We start from the raw sequence: 16,173 nt of genomic DNA, 5'->3' as shown, positions 1-16,173 counted from the left end.
ACTATGGCAATACATATTAAATACATCTTGACATTTTCCACAACAGGGGGATGTATACCACCTAGGATTGCCCATAGGTGTAGCCAAGTCTTTTTTCTGCCTAGTGACCTACTCCTGGTGGTTGCAGTATTATGTTGTGGGGGTGCTTTTCTTCAGCAGGGACAGGGAAGCTGGTCAGAGTTGATGGGAAGATGGATGGACCCAAATACAGGACAGTCTTAGAAGGATAACTGTTAGTCTGCAAAAGACTTGAGACTGGGGCGGAGACTCGCCTTCCAGCAGGTCAACATACAGCCAGAGCTACAAAGGAATGATTTAGATCAAAGCATAATAATGTGTAGGGATGAGCCCCTCGGTTCGGTTTGCATCAGAACCTTCGAACGGACCAAACGTTCGTGCGAACTTTAGAACTCTATTAAAGTCTACGGGACTCGAACGTTCGAAATCAATAGGGCTCATTTTAAAGGCTTATATACAAGTTATTGTCCTAAAAAGGGTTTGGGGAACCGAGTCCTGCCCCAGGGAACATGTATCAATGCAAAAAAAAGTTTTAAAAACTGAAGTTTTTTTGGAAGCAGTGATTTTAATGATGCTTAAAGTGAAAAAAAAGTGAAATATTCATTTAAATATCGTACCTGCTGGGTGTCTATAGTATGCCTGTGAAGGGGCATGTGTTTTTTCCGTGTTTAGAACGGTCCCTGCACAAATTGACATTTCTATAGGAAAAAAGTAGTTTAAAACTGCTTGCGGCTATAATGTAATGTCTGGACCCGGCAATATGGATGAAAATCAGGCCCTATATACTCTGAACAGCAGTATACAGGCGGTGCAAACAATACAGGGACTGTAGGTTTGTTAAGTAGAATCTGTTTGTAATTTTGAACTGATACATTTTTGCAAAGGACACGGTACACTATCTGACTGTATTCAGGTAGCTTTAGGTGCACACCGTGCAAAGACACAGTACACAAACTGACAATACTTGGAGCTCCCTGACTGTGGCATTAGTATGAGAACACCAGCAATTGTATTCAGGTAGCTTTAGGTGCACACTATGCAGAGGACACAGTGCACCAAGTGAAAATACTTGCAGATCACTGCCTGTGGTATTAGTATGAGAACACCAGGAATTGTATTAAGGTAAGCTTTAGGTGCACACTGTGCAAAGGATACTAAAACTGAATACTGGAGGTCCCTGTCTGTATTTGTATGAGAACACCAGCAATTGTATTCAGGTAAGCTTTAGGTGCACACTGTGCAAAGGACACAGTACACTAAGTGAAAATACCCCAGCTAGCACAATCACCTGCCTGCCTGTCAGTATATTATGAAGAGAATAACAGGAACGGTTTTAGCTAAAGTGAATACAGTGTATACATTATATATATATATATATATATATATATATATATATATATATATATATATATATATATATATATATATATATATATATATATATATATATATATATATATACACCTGGGATGCATATACAGTACAGACCAAAAGTTTGGACACACCTTCTCATTCAAAGAGTTTTCTTTATTTTCATGACTATGAAAATTGTAGATTCACACTGAAAGGCATCAAAACTATAAATTAACACATGTGGAATTATACATAACAAAAAAGTGTGAAACAACTGAAAATATATTTCATATTCTAGGTTCTTCAAGGTAGCCACATTTTGCAGCAGACACATCTCTAGAACTGTTAAGAGGAGACTGTGTGAATCAGGCCTTCATGGTAGAATATCTGCTAGGAAACCACTGCTAAAGAAAGGCAACAAGCAGAAGAGACTTGTTTTGGGCTAAAGAACACAAGGAATGGACATCAGACCAGTGGAAATCTGTGCTTTCGTCTGATGAGTCCAAAATTTAGATCTATGGTTCGAACCCCCGTGTCTTTGTGCGACGCAAAAAAGGTGAACGGATGGACTCGACATGCCTGGTTCCCACCGTGAAGCATGGAGGAGGAGGTGTGATGGTGTGGGGGTGCTTTGCTGGTGACACTGTTGGGGATTTATTCAAAATTGAAGGCATACTGAACCAGCATGGCTACCACAGCATCTTGCAGCGGCATGCTATTACATCCGTTTTGCGTATAGTTGGACAATCATTTATTTTTCAACAGGACAATGACCCCAAACACATCTCCAGGCTGTGTAAGGGCTATTTGACCAAGAAGGAGAGTGATGGGGTGCTACCTCTTGAAGCTCATCAAGAGAATGCCAAGAGTGTGCAAAGCAGTAATCAAAGCAAAAGGTGGCTACTTTGAAGAACCTAGAATATTAAATATATTTTCAGTTGTTTCACACTTTTTTGTTATGTATAATTCCACATGTGTTCATAGTTTTTAAGCCTTCAGTGTGAATCTACAATTTTCATAGTCATGAAAATAAAGAAAACTCTTTGAATGAGAAGGTGTGTCCAAACTTTTGGTCTGTACTGTATATCCTCTACACACTGTAACTGGAGCTAACTGATTTGTCTGCCTGCTCTATCTAACTCAAATGAAATTACACTGTGTGTCTCTCTTTCTCAGCACGCTGGAACACACTACACAAGGCCGACTTCTAGGCGGCCTTATATAGTGTGGGGCGTGTACTAAATCCCCTAAGGCATAATTGGGCAAAGCCACCCTGGCTTTGGCCAATTTCGGTTCTCTGTACAGACCATGCTGTGATTGGCCAAGCATGTGGGTCATAGTGCATGCTTGGCCAATCATCAGCCAGCAATGCACTACCACAGTGAATTATGGGCCGTGACGCCCATAACGTTCGCAATTCGACGAACAGTCAAATATGCGATGTTCGAGTCGAACGTGGGTTCGACTCGAACTCGAAGCTCATACCTATTAATGTGTTAGAATGGCCCAGTCAAAGTCCAGACCTAAATCCAATTGAGAATCTGTGGCAAGACTTGAAAATTTCTGTTCACAGATGTTCTGCATCCAATCTGACAGAGCTTGAGCTGTTTTGCAAAGAAGAATGGGCAAAAATTCCACTCTCCAGATGTGCAAAGTTTGTAGAGACATCCCCAAAAAGACTTGGAGCTGTAATTGCAGCGAACTGTGGTTCTACAAAGTATTAACTCTTCACTTCAGGGATGCTGAATACAAATGCACTCCACACTTTTCAGATATTTATTTGTGAAAAATTTGAAGACCATTTATCATTTTCCTTTCACTTCACACTTATGGTCCACTTTGTGTTGGTCTATCACAAAAAAATAAAAATAAAGTAAATTTACGTTTTTGATTGTAACATGGCAAAATTAGGAAAATCTCATGGTGTCTGAATACATTTTTCAAGGCACTGTATAGCTGCAGTGTTTACTTGCCTCTCTTCAAAGTTCTTCTGTTATCGGCATGATAACGTCTGACAAGTTCTCCGTCAACTGATATAAAACCAGGCTGAATTTTGTGTCGGGGTGGATGCAAAGAAATAGATTACAGACAGCTGGTCTATTCACAGAACGACTCTGTATTGTTTCTTCTTTTTTCTGCATATGTGGAGAGGGGGTGTGTGCCTTTCCTACAATCAGCTGTGTCACAGTGTATGGCAAGAATCCACACCCACAGGTGAATCAGGAAGAGAAAATTCTAACAGAACGTGCACTTTCTAAACCGTATATAAAGCTGAAGGCAGCAGATATACATGTAAAACTTATGTAGGGAGATTTGTTTCATCCCTGTGTATCACCCGAGGCTGTTCACTTCACTGGGTATATGTGAGGGTTTACATCCACTTTAAGTAGTGGAAGTGTATGGATTATTTTTGGACTTTAGTGTCACTTTAGGACTTAAACTGAAGATTAAATCAATTGTCAGATTTTATTTCTTCTTATAACCTTTGAAATTAGTGCTTTGATAACAGATAAGATAACATTGCTTTCTCATGGTCAGTGGACTGTATAAACTTGCTGTTATTTTTATTCAGCTTATTCCTACCTCACAACTTCCCTTGCAATAGTTTAATTTGTCTAATGCAACCAAGAATTGTGTTTTAATGCTGTTTTTTATTTTATTTTTAGTGGCATAAGAAAGGTCTGGCACTCCTCTTCTGTATCTTGCAGTTCCTGGCAATGACATGGTAAGTATCTATAGCTGTATCTTCCATTTGACTAAAAATATGTTCTGAAGTTTGATTTGGAGCTTATTGTTTACCCCAGCATTTCTTAAGCGGCTTCCATGGTGCCGTGGCAAAATTACCAAAAACTTCCCGAACTAAGCAGGGATCTAGTTAAAGATTGTTCTTGCCACCAGTTAAAGCGGAGTTCCACCCTAAAGTGGAACTTCCGCTCATCTGATTCCCCCCCTCCTCCGGTGCCACAATTGGCACCTTTCGGGAGGGAGGGGGGACAGGATACCACTTCTGAGAGTCCGGGCCTTGATGTCACTGCGGGGCTCCCTCCTCCTCCCCCGGGACAATAGGAGAGAGGAGCAGGGCCTCACGCATGCGCAGTAGGGTTCCCAGCATGAAGCAGAAAAGCTACACTGCTGGGTTCCCTTACCCGCAATGGCGGCGGCAGCACCCGACAGCTGATGGATGGACTCCAGGACAGGTAAGTGTCCCATTATTAAAAGTCAGCAGCTGCAGTGTGTGTAGCTGCTGGCTTTTATTTTATATATTTTTTTTTTTTTGCTTGGAACACCGCTTTAAGCTTTTTTTTTTTTTTTTTTACAAGGGTGTCCATCCGCTGCATGCAGCTGCCACAGGTAAGCAGAAAGCTGTGGGCTGCCTGCCCGCTTCCTGCCAACCCATGACATCTGTTGTTAAGGGCCATTCGGGTGCACATGTTTCTGGGATGTGATCTGTTTTTTTCTGTGATGCTTCTGTCAGTGTAGCTGGGGAGGCACGTGCAGCTGCGTGAGAGGTGTGAAGAAAAGACACTGTGAGAAGGCAAAGCACTGTGGCTACAGCATGTGTACAACCCTATAAAAGCAGGGTGTACAAATATCTGTGCTAACTTATAGAAGCAAGAAAAAAGCAGCTAGCACAGTCTGTTGATTTTAGCAAACACAAATATAATAGTCTAAAATGCAGTGCTTCAGTGAAAGTAAATAATAAATGGCAATGTGATAGTCTATATAGAAAAAATATATGTGCGATAAAACTGATAAAAAGGCGATGTGAAACCTCCAGCAAGCTTCAGTGTGCAAAGCAAAAGCACACTACACCAAAGTGCTATCACCTTCTTACCAGAAAGATAAGACAATAAGCGATTTAATCATACAATGCAGAGGGTTAGTAGTAGATGGGACACTCCAGACTTGATGGATCAATCAAATAATATCCAAAATCGCCAGCATCAGAAAGACCTCCAGGACTCACAAGACCAAGTGGGTATATTATGCAATCAATGGGAAATTACCCAGTATGAAGAGAGAAGCAATAATAGTGAAGCCTGTAAACATAAAAGCATACAATATTTATTGTAGTCTACTTACAGGAATATAAGAACATCATGACATACAATCACGCTAGGAGCAGCAATTTTATATCGGCCAGCCTGACATGTTTCATCCTATGTGGATATCATCAGAGGTATTTTCAACATAGAATGAAACATGTCAAGCTGGCCGATACAAGCACGTTAGGAGCGGCGGAGTTTATTATGTCATGATGTTCTTATATTCCTGTAAGTAGACTACAATAAATATTGTATGCTTTTACATTTACGGGCTTCACTATTATTGCTTCTCTCTTCGTACTGGGTAATTTTCCATTGATGATTGCATAATATACCCACTTGGTCTTTTGAGTCCTGAAGGTCTTTCTGATGCTGGCGATTTTGGATATTATTTGATTGATCCATCAAGTCTGGAGTGTCCCATCTACTACTGACCCTCTGCATTGTATGATTACATCGCTTTTTGTCTTATCTTTCTGGTAAGCAGATTGATAGCACTTTAGTGTGGTGGCTTTTGCTTTGCACACTGAAGCTTGATGGAGGTTTCACATCGCCTTTTTATCAGTTTTATCGCACATTGATTTTTTTCTATATGGACTATCACATTGCAATTTGTTATTTTATTTTCACTGAAGCGCTGCATTTTGGACTATTTTATGAGTACAACCCTGGCGGCTGCCTTTGCAGGTAAAGGGAGAGTAGTTTGGGGGGTGGTAAAATATGACAGTCACATTAATTTTCCACTCCCCAACCTCTTGTGTGAATGAGCTCTTAAACTAGGTTAAAACTAGTGTGGCTCTGCGAGCCACGTTTGCTTGGTTACAACAACTCATTCATTTGAGTGGGCTGCTGTGCCTGCATTTAACCTTTTCACTGCCAGGTCCGCACTGTTTCCAGCTGGCCAGGTCTGTACGCCGCGCAGACCTTAGTCCTCCATCTGCTATAAGCTCATGGTCGGCTTATAGCCAAACTGTTCAGCAGAGATGCTGCTGAACAAATCAATAGCTCTTATTAGTGGCTAAAAAGCCAATAATCAGAGCTATTAACCTAAAAAGATAGCCCCCTTGCTGCTGCCGCTTCTTTGCCTTTTTTCCGTTGTTTCCTCTCCTCCACTTCCCCTGCTGCACTACACTTAACATGTCTTCCCTACCCTCCCTAACTGTCCCCTTCCTCCACCACCTATCCCCCTGCCAAGTTAACCCGGATCCCTTGTGGATCCGATGCAATTGCCAGCTTTCCACCACGGCTTCTCCTGCTGGCAATTGCAGTAAATAATTTTTTAAATGCCACCCCCCCCTTTCAGTGCCCCCCCATGTAGCTTTGCTGGTCTGCATTCCCTCCACCCACTGCAGCTGCTTCCCGGGAGCTCAGTAACCTTCAGGATGGAGAGCGGTTATTAAACATGCGTTTACCAGCCCCTCTTCTTTCAAGAATAATCAATAGCGTTCACTCTGTTCATTCATCACTGACACAGAGTAAACAGTGTGTGAGTCTCTATACAGAATTCCATGTCGTTGATTACAGTGCAGGTCAGGATGCAGAGAAAGGAACTGTCTTCAGTCCCTTTTCTCTGTCTCAGAAAAGAGACATTAGGGGTCTGTTTAGACCCCTGATGTCTTTTCAAACCCAAAATGTATATATCTTTTAAAAAGTAAATAAATACAATTCCTTTCATACAGCCTGTCCGAACAAGTCCGTCTGTCAGTTTTTCAGGCAGGCCTGATTGGACCCTCCAGTCTCCCCTATGGAGCGGTGGATGTCATCGGTGGCATGTCCGCTTACATCAGCCACTATCCAATCCTGTCCACAAAATTCAGATGGCTAGTGGTCTTGTTTTCCATCTGTCTGGCAGATCGGACCAGATATGATCGGATGAAAACGGTGAGCAGAGATGGGCATGTCACCTGCCTGCTCAGTGGAGATCAGCGGGGCAATCCTCTGCTGAGCAAGCGGATTCTGGAAAATGGAGGCACCCGTGTGAAAGGGGCCTAAGGGTAAATTTAGACAAATGCGTCTAAATCTCCCTTGCCTCTGAAGCACAATTTGTGTTCGGATTGCTCTCCAGAGGCTACTGACAGGCAGTGAGAAAGTGATGCAATGCCTCTTCATTGCCTTTTCTAACCCCCTTATTGGCAACAAATGCGCTGCAACCGCATGCATTGCAAGAAGTTGTGGGGCGTTTGCGGCACTTCCCTATTGACCTGATTTAAGAATAAGGATAAGGATTTTAGTGTTTTTTTCAGTAAAAATAGCAATTTGATAAACATTTGCATGGTCTTAAAAATCAGTATAACCATCTTTTTATTCCTCTTTTCACGTGCTTTCAGAAAATATATGGTTTTGGGGGTCTTTTGCAAACTCTGAAAGCTGTAAGGGAAAAATGAAAACCACCTCGATTTTTCGAGAAATTTGATTATTTAGATCTTTTGCATATGTTAGATTTTCAGCATTTTACAAAAAAGGCACAATTTATTTATGAACTTAATACAGGTTTAGCTTTTATATTTTCTTTTAAGTACGTTTTTATTTTTTTCTATCGTGTCTACATTTACATTCGTCAATATTATTATGTTTCTTCATTAACTCTTTTCCCATTTCATAAATACAACCACATCAACAGAAAAAAAGTGTCATTATACATTACATTCCACCTTGAAAAAAAAAATAAGATGGCAAAAAGGAAAACAAAACAATAAAAACAAACTACCCCTTTACCCAGGTTGCAGCGCCCCTCCCCTAGCTTTTATGTTTAGTAGGTATTTAGCAGGAATTTTGTAAAAATGTATGTTTGTATATGCTTGTAATGATATTTGTAGCAAAAATATTGATTTGATAAACATTTGCGCAAATATAATGAGACCTTAAAAATCAGTAGCACCTTCTTTCTATTCTACTTTCAGAAAATGTATAGTTTTAAATTTACAAATATTTGTTATTTATTAATTTAGGAATTCTGTAACATTTGCTATGTTTGTATCTGCTAATTATGATTTTAGAGTATTTTTTTGAAAAAATATTGTTTTGAGAAACATTTGCGCACATATCTCAGGGCCTTAAAAATCAGTAGCATCTTCTTTTTATTCTACTGGTCATGTGCTTTCAGAAAATGTATGGGTTAGGGGGGTCTTTTGCACAATCTGAAAGCTGTGAGGCCCCGTACACACGATAGAATCCATCCGCAGATAAATCCCAGCAAATGGGTTTCTGCGGATAGATCCTATGGTGTGTACACGCCAGCGGATCTGTTTCCGCGGAGAAATCTCCTCTGGGATGGATTCCAGCAGATCGGATATTTGCTGACATGCACAACAAATCCATCTGCTGGAATCCATTCCAACGGATGGATCCGCTCGTCTGTACAGACTCACCGGATCCATCCGTCCAAAGGGATTCCCCGCACGCGTCGTAATGATTTGACGCATGCGTGGAATTCCTTATATGACAGCGTCGCGCCCGTCGCCGCGTCATAATAGCGGTGACGGCGCGACACATCATCGCCAGAGGATTTCAGCGCGGATTTCAATGCGATGGTGTGTACACTCCATCGCAGAGAAATCTGCTGAAATCCTCGAGAGGATTTATCCGCGGATACGGTCCGCTGGACCGTATCTGCGGATAAATCCTCTCGTGTGTACGGGGCCTAAGGGAATATGAAAACCTTCAGATTTTTTGAGACATTTGGATATTTACATTTTTTGTGTGCTTTCGATTTTCACCATTTTGCAAAAATGCACAATTTAAAATTTTACAAATATTGGTTATTTATTAGCTTAACACAGGTTAAGCTTTTATATTTAGTAGGAATTTTGCAGGAAATCTGTAAAATTTGCTGCGTTTTTAACTGTTAATTATTTTATTGTATTTTTAGCAAAAAATATTGTTTTGATAAACATTTGCGCAACGGTCACAGGGCCTTAAAAATCAGCAACACCTTCTTTTTTCATTTAAAATATTTTATTATGTTTTCCAAAATATAAAAAAGGTTGTACAATTATAGCATACAGTACGTGTTTATACAATTCAATGAGAAAATAGAGTAATAATAAAGCTTCTCTGGTGAAAAGTGTGAGATAAGAGGTAAAGTAAGGAGCATCATACGAAGCAATATTTTTAACATGTATAACAGGAGCTATGATTTCAGCTATTGGTATTGCAAACGTAGAGAGTCAAGGTAGGAAGATAAGATCATGTAACTAAGAGTATTAACACCTTCTTTTTATTCTACTGGTCATGTGCTTTCAGAAAATATATGGTTGTGGGGGGGGGGGGTATTTTACACACTCTTAAAGCTCTAAGTGAAAAATTAAAAAAATTCAAATTTACAAATATTTGTTATTTATTGTGTGCAAAAACAGTGTAGCGCTGGACAGCATATACCACATAAGTATTTAAAGCAACAGGTGTAAACAATGGTGTTTGATAAACACACGCTCACATACATCTATGCAAGTTCCATTTGGAAGCAGTGGTTAACCCTATGAGGAGCTGTGGATTATAATCTGTGGAGAGATCCGGATTCGTTCCTGACACCCCAAAGGATCAGAATTTCCTGCTATGACTGTTTAGACCAGGGATCCTCAAACTACGGCCCTCCAGCTGTTGCGGAACTACACATCCCATGAGGCATTGCAAAACTCTGACATTCACAGACATGACTAGGCATGATGGGAATTGTAGTTCCTGAACACCTGGAGGGCCGTAGTTTGAAGACCCATGGTTTAGACTGTTCCTGAAAGGGATTAGTCACAGGCTTTCTGGTAAGCCTTTATTTCTACTGGTGTCGGGCCACTTATGTCTGAAATCTCCCTCCTTTCTCACCTGTGGATCTCCTAATTGGACTTTCATTGTTTGCATCTTTTCATCACCTGCATTGGAAGGGGCTAATAACTCCCAGCTTTTTTCTGTGAACTTCCAGCTTTTTTCTGTGGACTCTTTTTGTTTTGCACCTCATATGCTGAATTGGTCACTTTATTTTACACTGTTTATTCATCTGTTGATATTTATAAGTAATTTATGCTCAGTGCCATAATGATTGGCACAGTGTTATAACAACCTATGCATTTATAGCTGTTGTGTATTCACATATTGAATTAAGTTTCAAAAGATTGTTACCACTTATAGATTAACATTGTTTACACCTGTTGCTTTAGATACTTATGTGGTATATGCTGTCCAGCGCTACACTGTTTTTGCACATTTTTCTTTACACTTTATATCTAAGTTGTAGTGTTTAGCAGCAGGACGTCCTTCTCAGGACCCTATCTTAATTGTTTTATTAATATACATTCCTTACTAAGCGCAAATTACTCCCATTCCCTTTTCCCTATTCTTTTACACATTTGTTATTTATTAACTCAATACAAGTTAAGCTTTTTTATTTGGTAGGAAATTTGTAAAATTTGCTGAGTTTTTATTGGCTAATAATGAATTTAGTGTATTTTCAGCAAAAATATTGCTTTGATAAACATTTTCACAAAAATCGCATGGTGATAAAAATTAGTAGCCCCTTCTTTTTATTATACAGGTTGTGTGCTTTCAGAAAATATATGGTTTGGGTGGTCTTTTACAAACCCTGAAAGCTGTAAGGAAATAATAAAAAAAGCAATGGAAAAAATGCAAAATGGTCCTGCCACTGAGTTTTAAAGGGGAGAACAGGGCCTGGCAGCAAAAAGGTTAATGCAGGAAAAAGGTTCCTGCACCATTTTTAAGCCACAGTGGCAGAGAAATCACATGGTACAAAAGCACCATGCAAATTCCCAGCAATTGCCACATTTGCAAATTAACTGTTTTTATATATGTGTGGGGGTGCAATTAAGAATGAGTGGCAGTCCCATGCATCTGTAAAGAGCAGCACGTTTTAGTTGTGGATGGTTGCGGGTGCAGGAACAGCTGCGATTCCTGCCCCCAGGACCACCTGTATTAGTGTAAACCTATCCTTAGACTAGGGTATCTTGATGCTGAATATACTTTCAAAGGGTTTCATGACTGAAAAAAGGTTGAGAAACACTGGAGTACAAAAATCTAGTGTGATTGCCCTTTTTTCCCCTTTCTGGGTCTTTTCATTATTGTAAAAACCTTGTTTATCGTGAAACCCATAATGAAAAGTGACCTGAGACATTTAATTCACTATGCTTGATTCAATTAGCAAAACCAGTGAAATATGTTTCGACCAGCTTATTGCATTTTAAGAAGTCTACACATCTGTAATTATTTATGTCCATCCTGTACTAGTTGTCTTGGAGAACCACAATAAATAACCAGTTGCATGCTAGTCACGCCCAAAAAATGTCATCAGTGTATATCGGGCTTGCCTAGTATGTCCAACCATGTCCTGCTGTCGGGATCCTCCCTGTCCTAGTACACGGCAATTCAGTTCTGATGGATCATAGCTGTATTGCTGTGTACACAGAGATGGTCCGGGTGGCTAGAGCTGTAAAAAAAAAGCAGTCTGACAATGTTTTGAGGGAATATCAGAAACTTGGTTTGACAGCTCACATGACTGGTTGGCAACTGTTCAGGGGTACTCCCTATATCTTAGAGAAACGGCAGTTAGAATAGGGGGAGGGGTGTGCATGTACATCAAAAAGGATTTGCAAGTGAACCTTATGCATCAAGAGAGGAAGTGGAATCCTTGTGGTTGGAGCCCCAAAGGGCAGAAAACTAATGGGAAAGTAATTGTTGGCATATGATACAGGCTCCCTAACCTGAAAGATGAGGACTCTGACCTCCTGTCACAGTTAGGAATGTCAGGACGACAGGGCAATGTAATTGATGGGGGATTTCAATTATCCAGATATCAAATGGGCGGAAAGAACTGCTCTTTCATCTAAGGCTCGCAATTTCCTAAATGTCTTGCAGGACAATTTCATGGGTCATTTGGTAAATGCACCTACGAGAGAGAATGTATTACTGGACCCACTGATTACCCACTGATTACAGATATCACAGACCTGATCGTGGATGTAAAAACATGGGGGCAACTCAGGAAACCGCAATCACACTTTAATTACATTCAGTATAAACCAGATGAAAAAAAAGCACAAGAGTAATACAAGTACACTGAATTTCAAAGGAGCAGACTTCCCTAAACTGCGCTCTGTGCTGCACAATATTAAATGGGATAAAATCCAAGAAACACTCAGGCCCCGTACACACGGTCGGACAAAACCGATGAGAATGGTCTGACGGACCGTTTTCATCGGTTCACCACTGACAGCCTGATGTGTGTACACACCATCAGTTCAAAATCCGATCGGGTCAGAAAGCGGTGACGTAAAACACACGACGTGCTGAAAAAAATGAAGTTCAATGCTTCCAAGCATGCGTCAACTTGATTCTGAGCATGCGCAGGTTTTGAACCGATGCTTTTCTGTACTAACCATCGGTTTGGTCCGATGGGGAAGCGGTCCATCGGTTCGGTTTTGAAGCATGTTTTAAAATTTTGGACCGAAGGAAAACAGACCGATAGCCTATACACACGGTCGGTTTGGTCCGATGAAAATGAACTTCGGTTCATTCTCATCAGACCAAACCGACCGTGTGTACGGGGCCTCAGGGAAAAATGGGAGTGCTTTCAAGAACATATTAAATAAAGGTATTGGCTGCATTCCAATGTATATAAAAGAGCCAAGATTAAACCTGTGTGGCTAAACTATAGCTGAAAATTTAATAAAAAAGAAACAAAAGGCCTTCAAAAAATATAAGGCTGGAAATTGCTTCTACTTCTCATAAAATCTGCCTGTTTGCGGACGATGCACTTCTATTTGTAACTTCCCCCGTTTAACCCTCCCAAATCTATTACAAATCCTCTGAAAATTTGCTAAAATCTCTGGCCTAGAAGTCAATCAATCTAAATCGTTGGCTCTCAATGTGTCTCTCCCCTGGGAGGTAGCCCATCTTCAAGAATATTTCCCCTTTACCTGGTCCACTTCTTCTCTACCATACCTAGGTATAAACCTGACTAGTGACCCTGCTTCTCTCTTCAGGTCTAACTATCTCCCTATGTTGTCACAGCTATCATCCCTGTTGGACTCTTGGAAACCATTGTGTGTTTCGTGGTTGGGGCGAGTGGCTGCTGTCAAAATGTCCCTGCTTCCTAAGCTATTATACCTCTATAGAGTCTTGCCGATAGCTGTCCCAACTTATTTTCACCGGACTGTCCAGTCCCGGGTGTTCAAATACATATGGGGTCCTGTTAAACGTAGGGTATCTAGATCTATTCTTCTCCGCAATAGACTTAGTGGAGGACTTGGGATTCCCAATTTTCTTCGCTACTATCAAGCCTCCCAGCTGGCCCAGATCACCTTGCTTCATGCGTCCACTGAAATTCCAATATGGGTCAGCTTGGAGGCTATAGACATTTCTCCTTTATTAGTCTACAATCTATTGTGGTTACCCCCGTCGATCCGTACTCCTATTACAAATCCGATTAAGCGTCATTCGCTCAAAATTTGCGATACCTTACGTGGCCCTTTTCAATTAGTTTCTACCCATACCCCGTTACTTTCGATTTTTGGCCACCCACGTTTTTACCCTGCTTTCACTGAACCGGAATCTTTTCGGCTTTGGTCCCAGACAGGGTTACGCCGGATCTGTGATGTAGTGAATAAAACTACTCTCAAAACTTTCCTGGAACTCCAGGCCCAGGTTAAATTACCCTCTGCTGAATACTTCCGCTACCTTCAAATAGCTAATTTTACTCGAACAGTGACAGGTGTTCGTCCCTCATTTGACGGTATGTCCTTTTACGAAAATATTTGTAACTTGTATTTGTAACTGGAATCGGATGACTGGGCGAATGTGTGGGCCTGCACTAAAGCTTCCACTCAAAATGTGATAGCCTTAGAGGCCAATTATAAAGTGCTCATGCGGTGGTACTTAGTCCCCGCTAGGATATCCAAATTTTTACCTTCCTACCCACCTGTATGTTTCCGAGGCTGTGGGGAGAGAGGTACTCATGCGCATATTTGGTGGTTTTGTCCTATTGTACAACAATTTTGGATAATGATATTTCATATGGCCTCTACACTATTGCATGATACTCTCCTCCCTGATTCATCTTTGGCCCTACTAAATCATGTTGATAGAGACTACACTAGGGCCCAGGTTCGCCTTCTCCTCCAATTAACCACGGCCGCTAAACAAACTATAGCCAGGGCCTGGAAGACCCCTAAACTCCATATAGCTGAAGTGAAAAATAGAGTGACCCATGATCCATAGTAAGACTGAAGCAATAATTTTAGGCCGAGTCCCCCAGCACAACAGGGTTTGGAACCCTTGGGTGGAGAACTTTCTCCCCCCTGATTTTGATGCTACCTTACTTACCCCGTGAAAGTTGAGATGATATCTCAGTTTGACACTATGACCCTTCGGGGGTCTGTGCGACCACGCCGACATCGTTTTCTTCTACTCTTCTTTCCTCCTTTCCTTTTTGCTTCTAGCTCTTACTTTTCTATCTCTCTTTCCACGCTCCCCTTTCTCTGGATTTTCTTGTCCCCATGTTAAAACACCTTACCTGTGAGCACAAGGGCAGTACTGTGATTTACTGCCCTTATTTAGCTTACGGTTTCTTAAAGCGGGGGTTCACCCGAATTTTTTTTTTAACATTAGATTGAGGCTAATTGTGGGAAGCACAATTGGGTGTTTTTTTTTTTTAATCAATGCAGTACATACCGTTTTAGAGATAGATGTTCTCCGCGGCTTCCGGGTATGGTCTGCGGGACTGGGCGTTCCTATTTGATTGACAGCCTTCCGACCGTCGCATACAGTGTGTCACGAGTTGCCGAAAGAAGCCGAACGTCGGTGCGGCTCTATACGGCGCCTGCGCACCAACGTTCGGCTACTTTCGGCAACTTGTGACGCGCTGTATGCGACAGTCGGAAGGCTGTCAATCAAATAGGAACGCCCAGTCCCGCAGACCATACCCGGAAGCCCGGAACATCTATCTCTAAAACGGTATGTACTGCATTGATTTAAAAAAAAAACACCCGATTGTGCTTCCCACAATTAGCCTCAATCTAATGTTAAAAATGTGTTTTTCGGGTGAACCCCCACTTTAATCTTGAACCTACAGAGTACAAATTATTATTTTGCACTGCTCTTGGAATGGAGTCGTTTTCTTTTTTATTTTAGATTTATTTGCCCCTAGTTAATATGTCCCCAGTAGCTCTCGTTATAACGACACCCTTTAAAATGTACTGTTTGCTTACAAGTTGTCTCTACTTAAATGATCTTGCTGTTATGATTGTATCCATCATATCCAAGATGTACCATTATATTTCCTTTATCGTTTCATCCAAAAATGTTTGTCATATTACTCTTTGTTCTTTATTTTCAATAAAAAATTTGAACAGAAAAAAATAAATATAAGGCTGAGGGGTCAGTGTCAGCATTCCTACACTACAATGAAAGCAATAAGAAATGTAAGAGCACAATCAGGGCTGATGAAATAGACCACAAGGGCACATAGCGGAGGAGAGTAATTAAAATCCCAGGACATTTTTTTTTTATATATTAACAGCTAGAGCATATTGGCCCATAAGAGATGATGAAGGGAATTTAGTTACAAAAGACAAGAATGCATTATTTTCCTCAGTTTTCACAAAGGAAATATAGTAAGCAATACTTTATTGTTAACAAATCACAGAATACACCCTTGTGGCTAACAGAAGCCAGTGTTAGAAATAGACTTGAAAAACTTAATACAAACAAATCACCAGGACCAGATGGCTTATACCCGACAGTCTTTAAAATACTC

The 16,173-nt window shown here is 40.8% G+C and overlaps 1 protein-coding gene across 4 annotated transcripts in view; it reads left to right on the top strand.

Moving 5' to 3' along the window:
- SFT2D1 (SFT2 domain containing 1) overlaps positions 1-16,173 on the top strand; it is a 775,689-nt gene that overhangs the window by 517,153 nt on the left and 242,363 nt on the right. For all 4 annotated transcript variants that reach the window (XM_040350714.1, XM_040350713.1, XM_040350710.1 and 1 more), the window contains one exon: positions 4,038-4,096. In XM_040350714.1, coding sequence (XP_040206648.1) covers positions 4,038-4,096 — 59 coding nt within the window. The remainder of the gene's footprint in view (positions 1-4,037; positions 4,097-16,173) is intronic.

The sequence above is a fragment of the Rana temporaria genome, chromosome 4 (genome assembly GCF_905171775.1).
Source record: "Rana temporaria chromosome 4, aRanTem1.1, whole genome shotgun sequence".
NCBI classification, from domain to species: domain Eukaryota; kingdom Metazoa; phylum Chordata; class Amphibia; order Anura; family Ranidae; genus Rana; species Rana temporaria.
This window is presented reverse-complemented; position numbering and strand designations above follow the sequence as displayed.